General features: G+C 39.5%; 2 protein-coding genes across 4 annotated transcripts; one reads left to right on the top strand and one right to left on the bottom strand.

The window, feature by feature from the left end:
• Window positions 1-1,253: 1,253 nt before the first annotated feature.
• LOC147136355 (cell surface glycoprotein CD200 receptor 1-A) lies at window positions 1,254-7,357 on the top strand. The gene is made up of 6 exons (XM_086052343.1): window positions 1,254-1,589; window positions 2,320-2,628; window positions 3,435-3,701; window positions 5,314-5,413; window positions 5,532-5,607; window positions 5,694-7,357. Exons 1-6 carry the CDS (start codon window positions 1,529-1,531, stop codon window positions 5,763-5,765), a joined length of 885 nt encoding a protein of 294 aa, XP_085908469.1. The 5' UTR covers window positions 1,254-1,528; the 3' UTR covers window positions 5,766-7,357.
• Window positions 7,358-7,887: 530 nt separating this feature from the next.
• LOC147136354 (OX-2 membrane glycoprotein) lies at window positions 7,888-20,593 on the bottom strand. Of its 3 annotated transcripts, none has more exons than XM_086052340.1 (7): window positions 20,385-20,587; window positions 19,130-19,235; window positions 18,094-18,414; window positions 13,304-13,636; window positions 9,810-10,094; window positions 9,215-9,316; window positions 7,888-8,565 (listed from the first exon to the last, which is right to left on the bottom strand). In XM_086052340.1, exons 2-7 carry the CDS (start codon window positions 19,203-19,205, stop codon window positions 8,558-8,560), a joined length of 1,125 nt encoding a protein of 374 aa, XP_085908466.1. In that variant the 5' UTR covers window positions 19,206-19,235; window positions 20,385-20,587; the 3' UTR covers window positions 7,888-8,557. The 3 variants fall into 3 exon arrangements, with proteins under 3 accessions (XP_085908466.1, XP_085908467.1, XP_085908468.1); XM_086052341.1 differs by lacking the exon at window positions 20,385-20,587 and adding an exon at window positions 19,648-19,934; XM_086052342.1 differs by lacking the exon at window positions 7,888-8,565 and having other exon boundaries at window positions 9,207-9,316; window positions 20,385-20,593.
• Between the last annotated feature and the right edge of the window lie 107 nt (window positions 20,594-20,700).

The following is a 20,700-nucleotide window of genomic DNA, read 5'->3' as shown; positions in this document are numbered from 1 at the left end:
ATACAATCTGCCTACATGTTTGGATCTGACTCATTTTCCATAGAAAACAGGACAAAGTGCACTGAATGAATCGCTGACCTCTGATTCATATGTCATATGCCAAGTGATGAAACTGCTCTTCACAGGTAGCTCATACTTGGAGCAAGTGATTTCCTCACTTTGTGTAAGTGTGAATTTGTATGTAGAGCTTTTACACCACCAGTTTGTAGCGACATGTCTACAGTTAAGTTAAAACATGACAGTTGATATGATTTTTGTCTTCGTAAACCACCGCCATTAATTTAAAATGCAATGACCAACGTGATTGGAATTTAGATGTTCAGTTGATGCAAGTGTAAATGGTTATATGTGAGTCGTTTGACTCATGACTCATAATGTTACTTCCAGGACATGTTGTGTCTCAGTTGACAGGTTCAATAGTGCTACTGCCTGCTGAGACAGCAAGCAAGCAAAAGCAGCGAAAGCACCAAGTCAGATTGATAAGGATTTTACATCTTGCACTTTAGTCGGAGACTCTTTCAAGTGAGAATTGATAAATTGCTTACACGCTAACATACAACAAGAATGAAAGCTGAGTGAAAGCTCAAAGGCAGATAGATAAGGATCTTACGTCATATCCTTTATTCAGGTAATATGTCAATAGATAAATGCTAACATGCCAACATATAGCAAGATAGCATCCCAAAGGCAGAAATAACTATGGCAGAGTTTTTATTTTGAAGGAGAATTAATCAATCAAATGCTTTCAGTTGGTATGCCAACATTAGCATGACAGCAATATAAGTAGCCTACATAAAGTACTAAGGCAGATTGATAAAGATTTATCAATTTGTACTGTAGTGTACTATTTTAAATTAGGCTGGCAAAAACGCTAACAGTCTAACAAATGGTATGCTACAACAGCAACTTGTGCTGGGAAAGACTGATAATCACTGAAGGCAATTCGGAAAGGACTTCATATCTTGCCATGTTGTCAGCTACTACATTTCAATTAAGAACTGATAGAATGCTAACATACAGACAGTTGCAAAGCTATCATACATCAAGATAACCTGAATACAGCAATCACCAAGGAAAATTGATAAGGATTCCATACCAAATAGTTGGCTAGATAGATTGATAAAAATGCTAATGTGCAATGCTATCACATAGCAATCAGATTACAGAACATGTTAAGGCCGTTTGCAAAGAATTTTGAATTTCCCGGTAGTTGGGTATTGGTTGGGTACTATTTCAAAATGAGAACTGATCAAATGCTAACAGTTGTAGCATTGAAATATATCTACATATCCCCATAGCAACCTGTGAAAAGAAAACAGTGCTTTTCTGTGAAGAGCTGCAGTGAACTTCCTGTGATAATCACATGATGATGTTTGTGGAGGAGGAAGAAGAGAGGAATTAGCTCAGTTGACTACAGGCTGCTTGTGCCTTGTAAATGTGCTCCGTGGATAGGAGGAGCGTCATCACTCCTTAACCAGTAGCTGGTTCAGTCGATAAAAGATGATTTAAATTGTGCTAATAGTTGAAGATGAGGGAGCCGATTGTTGTCATTCTCTCGTTGCTGTGCCAAGCATGGACCCAGGACTCAGGTCAGTAATATAGCTTCATGCAGTACCAGTCAAACACCTTCAGTGTCAAATTTCAGTTTTTACAAATACCGGTGGTCGACGGGTAAGCACGTCCGCCTCACAGTTATTATTCAGTTATATGTTATTCATTATTATTATTATTATTATTATTATTATTATTATTATTATTATTATTATTATGCAATACTTTTAGTATTTTATCATATTTATAGTTGATCAAAAATGCAATTTTTTTTAACTTCATGGTTTAAAGTTTATTTTATATTTACTCTACCACCATAGTATAGGGCCCAAATGTCAGAAATGTAGTGATTTACCAGTATTGCTGTTATTTATTGTCACATTTTCCCCCGTTTGTTTTCCCCATATTTATTTTCACAGGGTCAGAGAGGTATTAATTAAACATGTTTATTATAAAAGTGTATAAATGCACTGCAAATAGATGCGTTCTGTTGGTAAAGATACAGTACAGTTATGAATCAGAATGTTTACAGCCAACGGAAAGAAGAGTGAAGGAGATGTGAGCAATGCGAGAATTTCCATTGAAGAAGCTGATTGATGCTTGCACTGTTTTTCTGAATCAGCAAGCAGTGAGCTCTATACAGACTTCCAATAAAGTCATTCTTTCCACTTGCACCTGCACAAGCCAATGACATCCAGTACAAAGAGCTGTATCCAAAGGTCAACCCTTGTAAAGATAATAATGATAATTTCTTCTTTCTTTTGGTAGTGGTCTACTTATATTTCAATGTGGGCAGTGAGGTAAAGCTGAACTGCAGCAACACATCATTGGGAAATGTGATTTACGTCATCTGGAAAGTGGCCCTGGTGGGGCACAAAGAGTGTCAGGTGGGCAGCAGCTACATCCCGGGCAAACGATTAAACACCTGCGCTGACGGCAGGTCCCTGCGCAATGCCTCGGAGTCCCGCTACTACCTGCACATCCCTAACTTCTCCGAGCGCGACGTGGGCTTATACAAGTGCGAAACTGCTTTCACTGGAGGAGCTCACACCTGTAACATCAGCGTGTCCATCACAGGTGCGACCAACGGGCAGAATAAACATTCCAATAAAAAACAAAGCAAAACAAAACAGATTTGGGGAGACATAGAAGTTTGTGCGATACAAAAATAATCACATACGGTAAATTTTGAATTTCGAAGAAAAATTTGTGATGTTGAGAAATATGGCCAGAAAAGGTTGGGGTTTTTTTGCGTTTATTTGCAAGAAAAATATTGTGAGATGATTTTATAAAAACCTCTATTTTTAAATCATGTTTCAGAGGAAAAAAATATAATGGTATGAGGAAAACAGTAGTAATTGTTGTAATTGACAATGAAAAAGGTTGTAATGCAAAAACAGTCCTATTTGCTCCAGAAAGTGATATTTTGAAAAAATATCTAATTTTACAACATAAAAAAATGTAAAATTTATAATTGTAAAATGAACACTTTTTAATACTGTACTACAAGGAAAGTTGTAATCGATTAAAAATCGATTTTTAGAAAACAGATTACAACTTTATTTTTTAAGTTTTAGTCTGTAACAGTTTTGTGTATTTAATGAGTGTGTTTTAATTGTTTATATACCTCAATCTGGATTTTGTGTTCATTTATTTCATGCTGTGGACTACCAATGGAAATTGGCATGTTGAAAGCATCTATTCATGTCTTTGATATTTATTTTTGTTTGTGAACATTGTCTCTAAACTCAAGTTCTTTTCCTCACCAGAAACAGAGGTATTGATATTTCGACTATATTTCAACTTTATTTTTCCGCTCAACCCCTCCTACCTGTCATAGCCATCAGTCAGGACTGCGGTATTTGTCAATTCTTCTGTTTCAGTTCCTCCCCGTATCTCGTCCTGGTTGGAGCCGAGGGACGACAACAGCACGGTGGCCGTGTGCACAGCCGAGGGAGGAAAGCCGGCCGCCAACGTCACATGGTGCCACGTGGGGAACGTGTCGGCCATGGAGACGCACTGGAGTTCTGGTGGGTTGTTCTACGTAAAAAGCCGCCTGAAACTATCCGAGGGCGTGAAGAATGCGACTTGCATCATCAAGCATCCGTTCTGGCAAGAAGAGAAGATGTTGGTACCAAAACACCGAAAAGGTTTGCGCCACCACCGACCTTTGAGTTCGTTTAGTGCCAAAAACGGTACGGAAGAGCATGAGGGACATTTTGTTTGTCACATTCAAAGTTGTACAAAGTTGTTAAAGTCGACGTCAACCCCAACATTTTCTTGACAATAATATGTTCTATGTAGCTCCATTAGTCAAAACATTGCATTCTGATTCATATTATGTTTGTGGAATATGAGTTAATCACTGAATTCCACCCGCTTTTGTCCATCTCAGGGGGCGGCCATTTTGCCACTTGCTGTCGACTGACAGTTGCTCAGGGCTTGGGTAACAACCAATCACAGCTCACCTGTTTTCTGAAGCTGAGTCATGATTGGTCATTGGCTGAGCCCTGAGCAAGTGTGAGGTCATTTTCAGTCAACAGAAAGTGACAAAATGGCTGCCCGTTGAGAGGTATAAAACTCGGTGGATTTTGCTGCTTAACTCATGTGCAACAAACGCAAGATTAATGACATGCCGTGTTTAGACTAGTGGAGGCGCATAGAACCTATTATTGTCAAGACATTTTTTGGGTTGACTTCCGCTTTAAGAAAGTGTACTTTACATTAGTTTGTTACACAATCCTTTTTTTTTTTTTTTTTTACTACCCGGTACCTTTTTTCCCCCATCTTGCACTAAAAATGACTCCATGTAAAAACGAATACTAAAACAAAGCATTTTGTAAAAATAAAAACTAACAGACATGCTCTAAAAAGTAATTTAAATTGACAAAAAAATGTCAAAACTAAATAAAAGTAACAATGATGAAAAATCCAAAACTAATTTTATCCCTGATCAGCAAAAGATATTACAACCTACAACATTTGAGTCACTGAGAACAAGAGTAGGCTAGTGGCATTTTTAATATAGAAAAGGCATATCTTACAAATGAATTCTGGTTGAAATGGCACTATTTGAGGGCAGTCTTTAATTGCATTAAGGACTTTCCTGATTCATCAGTACAACACTGTGCCAAAATGGTGGCGCCCATGAAACCACACTTCTCCAAGCATGATAACATTGTGTTTGATGAAAGATTGATGGAAGACTCAGAAAGTAATGCTTTCGCTTCTGTCTGCATGTCAATATTGATAAATCCGACAACTGTTTGGGCTATTGCACTAAACTTTCTTTCCTCATGCTAGTTAGTTTGCTTTCTTTCCGGTAAACTAGATAATACTGACCAGAAGCCAACCTAGCCAACTGAAGATGACAGTAACTCCGTTGTCGATACAAGTGCAAACGATACGAGCCAAGTCAAAAATGATTATACTGTACTTGGCAAAGCGGAAAAATCTGAGTAAAACCGTAATTTCTGTAAAAATATGTATCCAGAAATAATTAACATATCCAAATAGAGTAAATCATGAATCTCCGGCAAAACAACAAACATGGTGGTAGCCCACTTTCATTTTCAGTGGCTTATCTGAACAAGCTCAAATGGCATTTTTCTAGCTAAATTCAAATTACTGTAAAATGAACACAGAGCCAGATTTTTAAAAAATCCCTAAGGCTGTGATTAACTTCATAGATTGACATCTAGTTTATTCTGGTATGGCCTTTTGAAAATGCAACTACTTTTTTCCCTTTCTTTTACCCCTCAGGTCTTCCCTATACTACGGTGTGCCTTCTGATAGCTGTGTCAGTCTTAATGGTCCTTGCTGCATTCTCATTCTTTGTATACAAGAAGAAAATCATGCTCAGGTCAGCATTTACAATCTACTTCATCTAAATTCTATAATTTTGTTATTTGTCCCTTTATTTCCCTTTTTTGTGACTACATTTTTTCTTAAATATTGAACAGTTCTGTTTTCTTTCACAGAAATTGTCTGCTCGCCGACCGCGCACCATTCAGATCTGAACACTTAGGTGTTTTTACTTGCTTCACGTCTCTTGAGGTTAAGTTTCTTTTCCTTTTTCGAGCACACGTTGGTGTTTTTCTATAATGACGTCACTCTTTTTGTCTGGGTTTCTTTTTTTCCAGACGGAGGATGAAGAGGAAGTGGAACCTTATGCCAGCTATGTTCAATGTGTCAACTCCATCTATAACTCATGATTTGCAAAAAAGAAAAAAGAAAAAAAAAGCATAACCACTTTTGACTACTCACTGCATGAAGGCCACTACTCTTGTGGTGTGTTGACGAAACTAGAAATGCACCTGGGAAAACGCTGAGAGAAGATCAAATCATGCTTTGACTAGAATAGAATGGACACAGTTATGTTTGACATACATGGCGTGACATACATGGCGTGTAACATATATATATATATATATATATTTCCTCAATATGACACGTACTTTCTCCAGAAATGCGATGCATACAGGTACGCATCGACTTTTAACTGCATTTTTATTTTTATTGAATCAACTCAACTGATTGAATAACAAGCAGTGTAGCTGTACTCTCACTGGCCACTACCTTAGCAGCACCATCTGTCTGTCTGTCTGTCCGTCTGTCTGTCTGCTAGTTAACTAGCTAGCCTGGTCGCTCGCTATCCACCAGAGGGCGCTCTTTTGAATCACAGACTTGCTTCTACGTCGTTTCGCATGTATGAAGACAATTTAACGCTCGTTGTGTAGTCGTGGCAGGCACGCACAACATGAAACAATTATATCACACATTGTCCCCATTCGCTCTTATTGGTATTTCTTTTGAGGACAACACTTGCAAATGTGCACACATTGGGATCACGTGGACATCAGAGTTTGCATTCCATCAGTGGACTCAATATCACTGTTTGAACTGAGCATAGACAATTGTCATCAATATGTTTGAGATCACATACGTTGAACGTGAAGTATGTGTTGAGTGTGCGAGGATATTTAGTGGTCACTCACTGAAAGACTCATCATAGCTTGAGGTGTACCCAGCTAAATTCATAACCCTAACCCTGAAATCAAAACACTAACCTATTCCCCTAACACCAAACAACGACTACCTATGTTTTTATAATATGTTCCAGGTGGTCACAGAAGCCCTGTTTTCACAAAACATAGTTGGATTTTATCCATTTATTTTTTTCCGTATTCAAGAGCTGTTTTCTCAGTACACCTTCTGGCAAGGGTTTATAAGGATGAAATGGACGCCGGCCCGGGTAACTTTAACATTTGTGGCCCGGGAAGAACCATAAAGCATCCCTGCCGGGCTCCACAGGGTAACAATCTGCGTCTACCATTACGCTACCAAAGAGCCTGTTATTCACATACACTACACCAGGAGTCACCAATTTCATCTGAATCAGGTGTGTTGGAGGAGGGAAACATCTAAAATATGCAGGATAGGGGCCCTTGAGAACCCGTTGTGAGCACTCTCTCTCTCTCTCTTTCTCTCTGTCTCTCTCTCTCTGTCTCTCTCTCCGTCTCCCTGACATACACACTCAACATTAAAGTTCCAAGTGCATGTATTTCGACCATGCCCAAAGAATCTGGTAAACTGAAATGGTGGAAAATCTGGACCACCTCCAAGTTTTCAAACACCCTATCAGTCCTACCAGGTTTTGTTGAATGCACCCCGTTTTATTATGGATGACTATGCTTCACATCGGTGCCATGACTGTCACGGCAAATATTTTGGCAGTTTAAAAATCACACAGCAATCACGATTGTGGATGTATCAAAAATAGAAATCTGGAAGAAAAAAATGTGAACTTTCCAAATAAAAAGGTTCCATCCAGAATCTATTATCCACATGGCTCAGAATGAAAGTAGGCAAGCCATCTGGCTGCCACCTTTAGCACTTCACAATGGGATTTCTTTGATTTGTTGTTTGTTCTATTTTAGAATCCAGTGGAAGGGGCACACAGCTGAACACAAAGTCAAACAAGCTCTATATACATACATACATACATACATACACGCACACGCACAGTCGGACCGGCCTATACAGTAGGCAATTATTATTTGGTCCGGCTGGAAGGAGATAAACGGACTACAAATTCTTCGTAAAATGCCCAGCTCTCTATATACAGTGTTCATGCGTTTGTGTGTGTGAGTGTGTATATGTCGTGGGTTCGAATCCGGCTCTGACATTCCTGTGTGGAGTTTGCATGTTCTCCCCGTGCCTGAGTGGGTTTACTCCGGGTACTCAGGTTTCCTCCCACATTCCAAAAACATGTTTGTATATATACATACATACATATACTTGGCTTTGCATCACCTTCAGTAACAATGTACACTGTCTTGGTTTTGTCTTTATTTGGATTACAGGTGCCCTTTATAGGGATACATAGCATAGCCCATTGCATCTATTGTAAGAATTAAGTCAACGACGAGTCAACTATAACAATGCCTATGGTCATGTTGTATAAAAACACCCATTATAGACTAGAGTTTCCTGTATATTTAGTTCAAGGAAGTCAAAAGATTGTTTAGGGTTTAGGGGTAGGGTTCTTCTTCTTAGAAGCAGTGCATATCAGTTTTTTTCTTTTTTTTATGTATCAATTTGAATTGCTTTCTTATGCAATTTACAAGGCTACTTGAATGGAATCTTCCTAAATAGATCACTCTTAAGGTTTCATACACTAAAAAAAGAGAGTACATGATAGTAATATAATAATAATAAATACATGTTTTAATGCTAATTTATCATCAAATACTTAATAATACTTAGAACATTTTGTGTTTAGGTAACTGTTGATTCTGTTTAAAAAAAAAAAAACAATAGTTTGTATGCAAGTGAGCAAAAAGATTTGCTTTGAATATTTAAACAGGCGTCGATGTACACACAAAGATGAATGTCGTAAGGTTGTCGATCCTAAAAAGGATAGTGATTGACATCCTGTGGAGGTGCTGAATGTCGGCCCTCCATGTTGAGATGGTTGAAATGCTGTGAGGTGGCGCTGAAGTCATCAGTCGGCTGCAACAAATACAAGCAGAGTCTATATAAGATGAAAAGAATGACGCTTTGAACCAAGTTGCAGCTAAATGTATCAGTGTCTCAAATGATATGACTTCATTTAAACCAGGCGAGGTTTGGGCTTCGAATCCTGGCTCAGGCCACTTATGTGAGGTTTGCAAATTCTCCAGGTGCTCCAGGTGTGGGTTTTCTGCCCACATTTGAAAAACAAGCATGTTCATTTCATTGAGGACTCTAAATTAGGGCTGAATGGCATGTAATCTAATTGCAATTTTATTTCCTCAATATTGCAATTAAATATGCAATTGTTGTTTCAAGGTCCTCTTCTCATGGGCCTCTCAACTTGATAAACAATTTGACTTGCAGGCTTTTTTTAAACGTTCACTGCGACAACGTCACAAATATCAACCAAACAAAATAATAGTCATGGACACGCCCTCATTTCTTTCCTCTGTCCTTTTTTTGCTTCCTTTCAATGTTTTTGTCTAGCAGTCTGTAAATGAGTTGTCCTAGTTCGACGTCACGAAACAGGTTTGAAACGGAGACTATGTTTCCAATTAAACTCGTTAAAATCGGACCTTAGATGCGGTCGTTTCCCTATTTTCGGTTAGGCTGCAAAACGAACAAATGGACAGGCTCGCTCACTCACCTTCTTTGCGCAGGAAGCACTTCCAGAGACAGAAACAAAGGGCCAGCACCAGCAGAGCTGCCACTGTGGTCACCGAGATGAGGATGGCCAGGGCCGTCCCGACTACAACGATAACGTGACACATGCTTTAGCCTATGAAATTAGCGGGCGTCTTGCTGTGCGGATAAGAACTGCATAAGATTCATAATGCACTTGTTATTAGCAAGCAACTTGCTGTCCATCCACATACACAGTTCATCTGTTCAACTACCGTACACACTGATAATATACCCACAATGTTAGCATATATCTGTCCACGCTGGTCACCCCAAAACCTAAAAAAAATATTTAAAATTATTTGCCTTATCACCTTTAACAGAAAGCCTTGATGTAGCAGTTTTCAAAATAACCACAGTATATAAACAGTGTGTAATTGATTGAGTGGTTTCAACACAAAAATTGGAAGTGGCGCTTGCATCTTTCTGTTTTTCTGTATGCATCCCTTGGAGGAAAAAGTGTGCCTGTCTTTTCACGCAGACAAATCCCGAAAGCATGACATTGAGTGGTTAAAAACAGCTAAAGTGACGTTTTTAGCTGGACATGATTTCAGACTGACTTTTGGTGTTCATTGACACGGCGATGGGGGCCTCCAGTCCCTTGTGGTGCACCAGACACTTGACGGACACATCTTTGAGCAGGCCGGAGCGCAGGCTGAGTGTGCTGACCACCAGCGTGGTGCCGTCGTCCCGCGGCAGCAGCGTCGTGACGGGCGGGCCCACGGTGCGGTTGTCCCGCTCCACGTTCCACACCATCTCCACGGGGGGCCGCGACACGGCGCTGCAGTTGGCCTCGATCACGCCGGTCGACGTACTCTTGTAGCTCACCTGAGGTTTGGGCAGCGCTAGTTCAAACAGAAGGAGAATGACGATTGAATGCACAGTTATTACAGTTAACGAAAACTAACAAAATAACTACAGTACAACTAAAATTGACAACTGTGATGTTATTTTCAGTCGACAGAAGTGACAAAATGCCCGCCCCCTGAGATGGCTAAAAACGGTGGGATTTTGCTGCTTAACTAGCTAAACAACGATATTAATCAGAATGTACTATTGCAACTAGTGGGCCTGCATAGAAGATATTCTTGAAGAAAATATGTTTGGCTTGAGTTTCTCTTTAAGAGTTAGTGACTCTATTAGACCCTTGTTATGGAGTTGGTCATGCTAATAATGGTAGGAATATGTAAAAATACACACAAATTCACACCTGTTGATGTAGCATTTCATTAATCAGCCAACCCGCCCCCTGTATCTATTTGTGGCCTGTAAAACACAAAAACTAAAATTTGCTAGCTGTCACACTGCTGTTCCAACATGGCGTGCGGTTCTTCCCTTTTAGAACGAGGGACCCTTTGTGGTGATGTTGAGTAAAATTTGCTTTCAGAATTGTCTATGTTCATCTTTTCTAATGATTTGGATCTTAAAAGGTGTAGCTATTTAGAGTCAATATAGTGTTTGCAAGGTGAACCTGGAGAAAAAGAAACAAGCTCAGCTCCCAGAGCAGGTTCAGATTTGTGAATTCCATAATATCCATACGAGAATCTCTCTCTGTTTTCAATTTGCTGTACTGAGGAGGAATGATCGACTGGAACATTTGTATTGGCAGCAACGCTTTATTTGGCCTCAGTTATTTGGATATTGTAGTTTTAGAGGCTGGCCAGGATTTTACTCAGTTCACCTCAGCCTTTATAATGGTCTGATCTGATTTTTTTGTTTGTTGTGAGCGGTGTTTAGTTAGTACTGTAAAGTGTATTTTTTGTTTGTCTGTTTGATTACGAGCATGTATTCATATTTTAAGTTATATTATCAGAGCGCTACCAATAACTATACAAAAGCAAGTGTTTCCATGAAAAACAATATGTTGCAGTTATCACTGTTTATGCGCAAGCATGCATTGTATGAGATCTCACATTATCTGTAGCAGCACTTGAAGAGAGGGAGGATGTCATGGAGGAGAACAATCCAAATGCTAATGGTCATTGACAAATAGAAACACCTACTGTATTGTACTGTAGCGTTTCAAACAAAAGCACATGTGTTGATGGACGTAGAGAGCGAGGGAGTGGGAACCAGAGAGCCAAGAAGAGACAAAGCACACAGGCTGGCCACTGTGTGCTGACAGCACTGACAACAATCATGCATCAGGACCTATCCACACCATTTGTTCTGGAGCGCTCCAATTCCTTACAAAATGAGTCAGGAAGGCAAGAGCAACATTCCTGCTTTATGTCCCAGACATGCCCTGCGAATTCTCGCTTTTGTTCCCCCCCCCCCCCCCCCCCCCCCACCCCACACACACACGCACGCAAAGCACAGATTGGATAGATATGTTCCATTCTCAAACTAGTACCTCAGAAAACAATGGAAACCATATCATGTGAGCATGTGTTATTTTCATTTTTTTTTTTTTGGGGGGGGGGGCATTTCTGTTTATTCACAATGCCATAAATTATAGCCCCTTCAACACATATACCATAAATAAAGACACACATGCTAAGTATGCGTGTTTATTTTATCATTTCTAGCTGTGTAGCCACAAATGTTACAATAGCATCTTGATTTTTCTAATGGTATTTTTGTCAATGTTGGCTTTAGCATTGTGTAATTTTTTTTTCATGTGTTCTCTGTGTGAAAGAGGCTATTGAAAAATATATATATATTTTCATTTCTAGCCATATGAAAAAAACCCAATAACAATATTGGCTTAGCATGTTATTTTTTGTTTGATGTTTGTTTGAAAGGGGCTATCGTAACATTAGAGGATAGTCAGCTAGAAATGATGAAATAAATGCACATACTCATGCTAATGCCTAACATCTGTAATTTCCTTTCTGCAAACATTAGCTTAGCATCGAAATTACTCTTTTGGCGTAAGCTCTGTGTGAAAGAGGCTACAGTAATCTTTTACATAGCCTGAAAAGGCAAAAATAAACACACGCATACGCTATCTCAGCATGTATGTTCCGCGTCAAGTCTTTGTGAAAGGCTAGTATAACATTTGAGGATACACAGCTAGAAAAGGCAAAATAAGCACACATACTCACATTAGTTTAGCACAAAGGGTCGACAACCTTAAATATTCAAAGAGCTATAGACGATAGAAGATAGACGATTACACAGACAGGAAAAAATGGACTTCCGAGTATGTTTAGTCTGACTATTTTTTTTTAAGCTTCCCGTCTCTTGTTTACCGCCTACAAAATAGGTGTCCGTCATAGGATATGCGGACCGGTCCGTCACATAGGCGGAATGCCCAGCTCTGCAGATTTCTCCAGAAATTTTTCTTGAATTGATCCATAGTTTCCTATCGCAGGTTACAGACCCCTGCTTTAGCATCTGTGTTATTTATTTTTTTTGCAGCAAATGATTTGTGTAACATATGCTTTAGCAGTTTGTGTAATCCCTGTGTGTAAAATGCTATTGTAACGTTTGAGGATACACAACTTGAAATGGTAAAAATAAATATACATACTAATCTTAGCTTTGCACGCTAACATTAGGTTAGCATGTATATTATTTTTTTCATAGGATCTCTGTGTAAACGAGGCTACTGTAACGTTTGACAAAACTAGCAATGACAAAATACACATTTGAAACGCTAACCTTAGCTTAGCCGCTAAGTTAATGTTAGTCTTTGTGTTTATTTTTTTTAATCTATCTATGCCAGTGACGTACAGTGAACTATTACCTGCTCTTCCACCAGAAGGTACATAATTAACCCGCGTATCCGATGAATTATTATTAATTTTTTTAATGCTTTTTTACTACTTTAGAGTCTTTTTAGAGTTGTGACATTTTTCTAATGTAAAAGATGTGCCTTAGCTCAATAAAGGTTGTGTAACACCGACTCAGCATGCTCACCAAAGCTAGGAATTTTACTAAAAATGGAACAGAACGTTATTCGTCATGCGTCTGCAGCGTGGGTACCCTTCCGTCATCCGTCATTCACTTTTTTTTCCCGGGGGAAATAAATAGTACCTGTCGATAGGCCGGTCTGCCTCTAATTTTAAAAGGCCATCCGTCGGTGAGTCCGATGTCCGGTGATGCTCACCATATGTGGAGAGGCACACAGTGGAGCTCTTAGGCCCGTCCGCATGCGTGCTGTACAGACAGGTGTAGCAGCCCTCATCCTGGATGGCCACAGGCTGGATGGTGAGCGTGCTGTCCGACAGGGAAGCGCTGAGCCACACCCTCCCCTGGTACACGGGCTCAATCATGGGATCACTCCTCTTGGCGTAGGAGGCCACGTCTGAGGAGAGTCCCCCTGGTGCCGAGGCGTACCGCCAGGTGACCTGCTGAACCTTCTCGGGCAGGCCGTAAGAGCAGGACAGAGACACCTTTTTCCCACTTACTGCTGTCTTGTTGCTGTCTGCTGTCACTGATGCTGCAAGAAGAACACGTGGAATGAACTTCAGTACACTTTATTCACTTACACACTTTATTCAGTGTACTAAAGACATGCTTATCTAATCATAACTGAATGAATTGCAAAAAATACAATTTAAAATTAAAAGGAATTATTTTATTATTAAAATTAACTATTTTCTTTCATGCACACTTGTTTTTTTATTTTTATCTTTTATTTTTACCCCATCTCTCAAAGACCCACCCATCTCTGTTTTAAAAATCAAATGTGGCCGTGGAGTAAACCTGCTCTTAAGGATTAACTCCACTACTGTGTATGTGTGTGTGTGAGAGAGAAAGAGGTGATAGCCATAAAACAGGAAACTTCCAGCGATGTAGAAAAAGGTTTGGCTGCTCACTACCATATGAGAAATAAATACAATTTGACCAAGCTGATGGTATTTACTTAGTGTTAGCTTGGCCAAATTGCGCTGTATTTCTCATCATGTACTTCTTCACTTATATCATACGGCACAATGTAACACTTCATTCAGCAATTCTTATAAAAGTCCATTAGTTGGCAACATCGTAGTACCTTCGTGTTCCCTCTCCATTACGTGTCAGTCTGTCGTCTTCAAAGGGTGAGTATCTTTATTTATTGTGTAACATAGTTAAGTCACTTTTAAAATATACATAAGTAAAATACTTTATTTCTTATGGGAAAAATGGTTTTGAAACAACTTGGAACCTGATCTGCATCAGGGAACAAAGTGCGTTGCCAGCTGTGAAGTTTTATCACATTTGCACATCATTATCCTGTTTCTGTTATTTTGCCTCCGCCCTGACCCTTTGCACTCTCTTAACCTAAGTATTTATTTATTCTCCCGCCTTCAATTATTGTGCCGTGTCTACCGTCGGCAGCCCTGCTCTTGGAACCTCCCCTCCCTGGAGCGGTTACAGTGCAAATATTTTGAAAATATGAGCCCAAAACAGAAAGCAAATGAGACACAGCTGTTTCTGCTTAGTGGAGTGAGCCCCGTTCTGTGTTTTATGAACATACCTGGCTGGGCCTCATCATGCTTGCCCGGCGCTCGAAATGAAGAACATTTTCATCTGGAAACCCAACAGAGCTTGGACATACATATCACATGATATGCGTGGGACTGCAAATGACTCTTAATGGGCAAGACCAGGATTTTATGTTAAACGGATGGGCGGATTTCTCATTAATATTAAATATATGAACAATCTTTGCTCCGATTGGATTGCTGTTCTCCTTCATTTGACTATGGAGAACAGATTCTGATTGGTAGTTGGCAATATCTCTACACTATGTCATTGTAAAGCAGAGTTCACCAAACGCCGGCGACGCCCCCCCCACATTGAGTGATTTCATCCAGACAGCAAGCCTGTATAAGCTTTTGAGGATGCACATACAATATGTTGTACTTTCGCATAATTAATAAACCATAAAAAGATCTTAGAAGACGTTTCGCCTCACATCCAAAGCATTCTTGAAAATGGACAGGTACTTAAATAATGATTAACCAATCCGTCTGCTCATTTTGTAAGCCTTTCACCTTTTATGGACTATTGCAAGCAATCAACAAACGGTATGGATATTAAGCTCAACAGACTCATTTTGACCACTGAAAGAGTAGAAACCAATGGATTTTGATGACATGGGGTGTCTTAATTTTGAGAAAAATAGTCAGGGCTCCAGACTAATTTTTTTTTAAATATGAGAACAATGGACCAGAACCTAAAGTTTTAGGAGCATAAGTAGAAAATTTAAGGGCCCACACTGTAAGTTGATGTGTAAAATAAACATTCACTCCACCCACTTTCACTATATTACTGATAAATGTGCTAAAATATGGAGCAGACGTTTGTCAGAAACACAAATATTCAATAATCATAGTTAAACAAAAAAGAATCATCAAACTTACTGGTTGAACAGCCGCGAGTAGATGAAAAGTTTACTTGTACTATCTCAAATTTTAGAAGCAAAATGCCATCCTTTAGGGCCATCGTGGAGCCCTGGCGGTGAACAAGTTTGATTTGATTGATTATTATTATTGTTTGCCTTAACTTACTTTTACACCTGAATTCTAATTAAAACATTGCCAGTTAGATAAAGCAATACTGTGTAACCTTAAGTTTTCATTGATTATGGTGGTGCGCCATGTGGACAAAGGTAGCAGTGTTTTGATGAAGTCAACCACATTTCCCATGAGCGGAAGCAGCGCAACACAGTGTACTGTACAGTTGAACTGAATTGCATTTGTCTCCAGGGGCTGTGTTTAGGATGAATGGTGGTGAATCTAATTGTGTCCAAACAATATAATATGAGGATGTTTTGTCTTTGTAACGAATGGCGAAAGCGGGGAAGTGACATATGCCGTAAAGCAGTCAGCACATTTGTAGTTTGTTTTGGTGTGGCAGGGTTTGTGGTTTCAACCTCAAAGTTGCCTAGTGCCAGTAAAAGTGATACGGAAAAAGGTACCATTCAACCAGTTCTAAGTCAATGTTTCATTAGAAGAGTTATGAAAATATTTTATTAAGGTCGAATATTTGCGTGGTGTGGCTTTAATAAAGTTATGCCCCATTATTTTCAGCGCAAAATATTGGAGTTGAATGTTTTATTGTTTTTTTACATCGGCACATTGTGTAAAAAGTTACTAAAAATGTTGCACAATTAATAAAAGGCTTTTGATTTATGAACAGACCCTGGAATGGATTATATCTATTTCGATTATCCACAATAAAAAAAAAATCTGTTGAAAATACAAATGGCATCAGAGGTGTCCTGGATGGTCCACCAACATCATGCCCCGCGTATAGGCTGCTTATAGTGAAATCGTAGATGGCATGGTAACCACTATGACCTTAACCTTCTTAATCAAAGCCAGCATAATATCAACGTGACTTTGTAGCTGGTTACTTGTGGAAATTACTGCCATGCTGTTGTTTTGATTCTATCCAAACTTAAAAAGAAGAAAGGGATGCGTAACACATTTTGGTCAGATTTTCTTGGGGCAATCTGAAGCTTTTTCATACTCAATGGAATGTGCTTTCACTACCCATGAGGCCTTGCAGCAGATATTACATGCGTGGAGCGAAAACGGCTTTGAAACTGAGCATCTGAACTTCTCCCATGGAGAAAAGCCTTTCCTCGCACTATGCTCGTAACTCATTCAGATCTCAAAGACAGGCTTCTTCCATGTGTTCATGACTTACATTGCGAGAGTGCGCTTGATTTCTGGCCTTAAGCAATGTTCAATGACGGCCTCTTTTGATTTGGGAAAATAAACACACTGATGAGTTTTATTTAATGCAACACACATATGCAAAAAAATGAAAGAAAATTACTTTTGGAAGAAGCCATGCAATTACCCAGCCCAAAGTCAGCTGTGATAGGCTCCAATTCACCAAATAAGGACGAGCATGACAGAAACTGGATGGATGGGCTTTTGGAAGCTTTATCATTGAAATGCTTACAAATGCTGAGAAAAGCTCAGCAAAATGAAAAAAATATATCGAGGACTTCTACTACTAATACACTTTAGCGACAATTAAGAATATTAAATTGCTTCTTAAAACATGCCATTTTTGTGATTCATCAATAAAGTTCATGAGTGTGTTCTTGTTTTCACGATTAAAAGTGGTTATTCTTACACACGGATGACAGATAATAATTGATACAATGCGAATAAAGCTTTTATGGTGGTGACTGGTTGACCCTGGAAATTATTATTTTTATTTCTATCAGACAGACAGTGAGAGATTGTTTTTACATTTTTACAGGGGCAATTAAGAATGTTAAGATTCCAATTCAAAAGATCAACAGTTTTGTCTTTCATCAGTAAAGTTTGTGATTGTTTTATTGTCTTGACTATCAAATCAATCAGTTGTGTAGCGCCATCCCTGGCTAGCAAGAACGTTATTCACGTCGACACGAAGGGACATCATGACGATACATGTCGCTTTATTACACAAATCAGTGTCATAATTGCCGTGCCAGTATTGTCGGATCTTTAAAGGGAAACATTCCCATTAATTCCATCACCTACATTTTGCATAATTGTAAGTCGTATTTTGCCGGTCCATTAAAATATGTCTGCGTGATACGTGTCGGTGGGGCCAAAAAGGTTGGGCACAGCTGAACTGTATTGAAAAAAGTAGCGATGATATAATCATTTAAATGCCGTTGATTTGACTTTCATTACCAGCACCAACTACAACAAATGGTTAGTCGTGCTACCCTAACTATGTAGTGACGTTTTTTTAAGTGATAAACAACAAATCTAATTATTTATTAATCATAGCCACAGCCCCTACACCAATTGAGTACTCATAAAGATTACCTATCCAAATTGCATTGTCAATTCAACCGATAAGTGTCAAACTACTACTACAGTTTTTTGATGCACTGTATAAGAGTAGCATTCTTGCACGCTTCTTCATCAAAAGTAACACAATGCATGCCTTACTCACCGGTGACAGTCAGGCAAGTGCGTCCTTGTTTTGCACCAGCTTGGACCATGTCAAAGATGCACGTGTAGCATCCTTCGTCCCTGAAGCTGACTCTCTGGAGGGTGACGGACGAGGTGTCCTTCGAGGAGGGGGTGAGCTCCACGTGCTGCTGCCCGCTCACACTGTCTTTGTTGCCCGGCTGGTGGCTGAGCAGCGTCTGGTTGTTCACATCCAGCCATGTCACCTGTCGCACAGTGTCGCCTCTGTCCTTAGAGAGGGCGCACGTCAAAGTGAACGGCTTGTCCACGCTGGCCTGCACTCGCTCCGGTGCTGTTACCTTACCTTGGACACATACGATATAATTTACATATGCATATCAATAAATTTGAATATCGTGAGAAAACTTAATATCAGGAGTTCAATTCATCCATCCATCCATTAGCTGAACCGCTTATCCTCACGAGGGTCGCGGGCATGCTGGAGCCTATCCCAGCTGTCTTCAGGCAGTAGGCGGGTAACACCCTGGAATGCTTTGGTTTTTTTTCCATATATTTCTGATGATTTTAGCATGCCGCAAACAAAAATCCCAAATTCACATCTCGACTATTTACCATATTACATCTCTTTAAAAATCTTTTTAAAAAGAAATTAGATAGTAACTGGCATCCTAACCTAAAAAGTATTTTGACAACCTTTGCATGCCAAGGGGGAGCCAAGTATAGCCTGGGCTGTCAAGGGGAGTCTGTGTGCATGTGCATGCAGTACTACACGTATACTAAATGTAGCATTACATGCACGGTGAAGGTATATTTTTTCAAAATCAAATCATCTGTTAGCCAATTATTTCTAAGGATGATGTAAGATGAGTTTGAAATCATATTAGTGTTTTGGGATCAAAGTTTGTGGTAGGTGCAGTCCATACATGAGTTTCAGTTTTTAAATGGAACTTTAACAACTGAAATGATGAATGTTTTCCACAATCTTCTGATGTGTTGAGAGTCACTTGTATTTGCCCCTTAGAAAAGTGTGAATTCAGGGATCAATGTTGGATACTTACCCTGCAGTTTTGCCACCAGCAGAAGGAGCAAACACACCTGCAGACCTTTCCTACAGGAGGCCCGGATCATCATCATCTTTGCTCATTTAACAGGGAAGACGTAGATCTGATGAGGAAAAAGCAGCTTTAAAATAGAATAGAATAGAATAGAACTGCTAATGGTGCAATACACCATCTCGTCCAACATCAGTAACAATTTAGATTTTTTTAAATTGACAACTGTGATGTTATTTTCAGTCGACAGAAATGACAAAATGGCCGCCCCAATAGATGGCTAAAAACGGGTGGATTTTGCTCCTTAACTCATATTGCACAAACACAGTCTTAATCAGAATGCTGCGTTTCAAATAGTAGGGCTGCTGGGAACATATTCTTGAAAAAAATATGTTTGGGTTGGTTTCCTCTATATGGCACAGCAGTTTCCCAACCTTCATTGAGCCAAGGCAATCATCTTATATTAGAAAAACAATCATGACACACCACCATCTTAAAATGTCACAAAAAGTATGGCTACTTACAGTCAATAACGATCTCATTCTTGATACTCAGAAATGTACTTAGTGTGAAATCCAGGCCTGTTTAATTTGGGTGAAAAGTGGGGTACATCCTTGACTGGTCACCAGACAATTGAAGTGCACAAATTCGCACTCGCATGGGCGATTTAAAATCTCCAATTTAGTCTTCCATCAACCTAACACGCATGTTAAGGCCAAGCCCAGATTCCAGTCCCAGATGCCTGTGCACTTGCCAACGTGCTACCGACTGGGAATTCAAGTAAACTATAAATTCAACAAGGCTTAATTAAGCCTTTGCTAAATTTATTTACCATTTTATTTTGCTCAGTTTTTAGGAGTTAATACAGTGAATTTGGAAAGTCATGAAAAATAAAATTGGGTCATTAAAAATCTCATTAGTAGTTAAAAACCTTCATGTAGGTGTATTAGCCATGACTGAAACTTCAAAAGTGAGCTTGGTATAATTAGCGATGCTGTTCTATTCATTTGGGGCAGCCGTGGCATTACCTTTACATTGGGTGGTGCTCTAAAAACAATTCTTACTGTCTCAATAATGCAGAAAATAGCAGACTCTACTACAACAAACTATTTTGCACGAATAAAATGCTTACATTATTTCAGTATCATAATTATTTGGGGGGGCGGGGGGGGGGACACCTCTCACGAGTCACTAAAGAGCTACACGTTATAAAATAATACATATGGACTTTTCTGGATTAAACATAAAGCAAGCCACTCACCTCGTGTCCTAACGACGCTTGGGGATGTTGTACCTCAGCAACATGTCACATGTAAGAGTGATTTCCTAACATCACACAATGTACAACAAGAGAGGCTTTTGCTTCGGCGTGAGTGTTTCCAATTGTGAGCACAAATGTTCAGCAGCAGGGTGACGCTCCAGACCAGACTGCAGTCAAGTGGACCCACACACAGGGGAGGGGAAACGTGAGTGGAGAGAGAAACCCTTGGTACCGTAGAGTTGGACTCACGTCGCCCTCTAGTGAGCAAGGCTTTTTTTTTGCACGTCGCGTGGGTGAACATTTTTCCTAGAAGGGG

This window comes from Filicampus tigris, chromosome 14, assembly GCF_054856515.1.
Source record: "Filicampus tigris isolate MCC_2025a chromosome 14, RoL_Ftig_1.0, whole genome shotgun sequence".
NCBI classification, from domain to species: Eukaryota; Metazoa; Chordata; class Actinopteri; order Syngnathiformes; family Syngnathidae; genus Filicampus; species Filicampus tigris.
The sequence above is the reverse complement of the archived record's forward strand: the minus strand, read 5'-3'. Positions and strand labels throughout refer to the sequence as shown.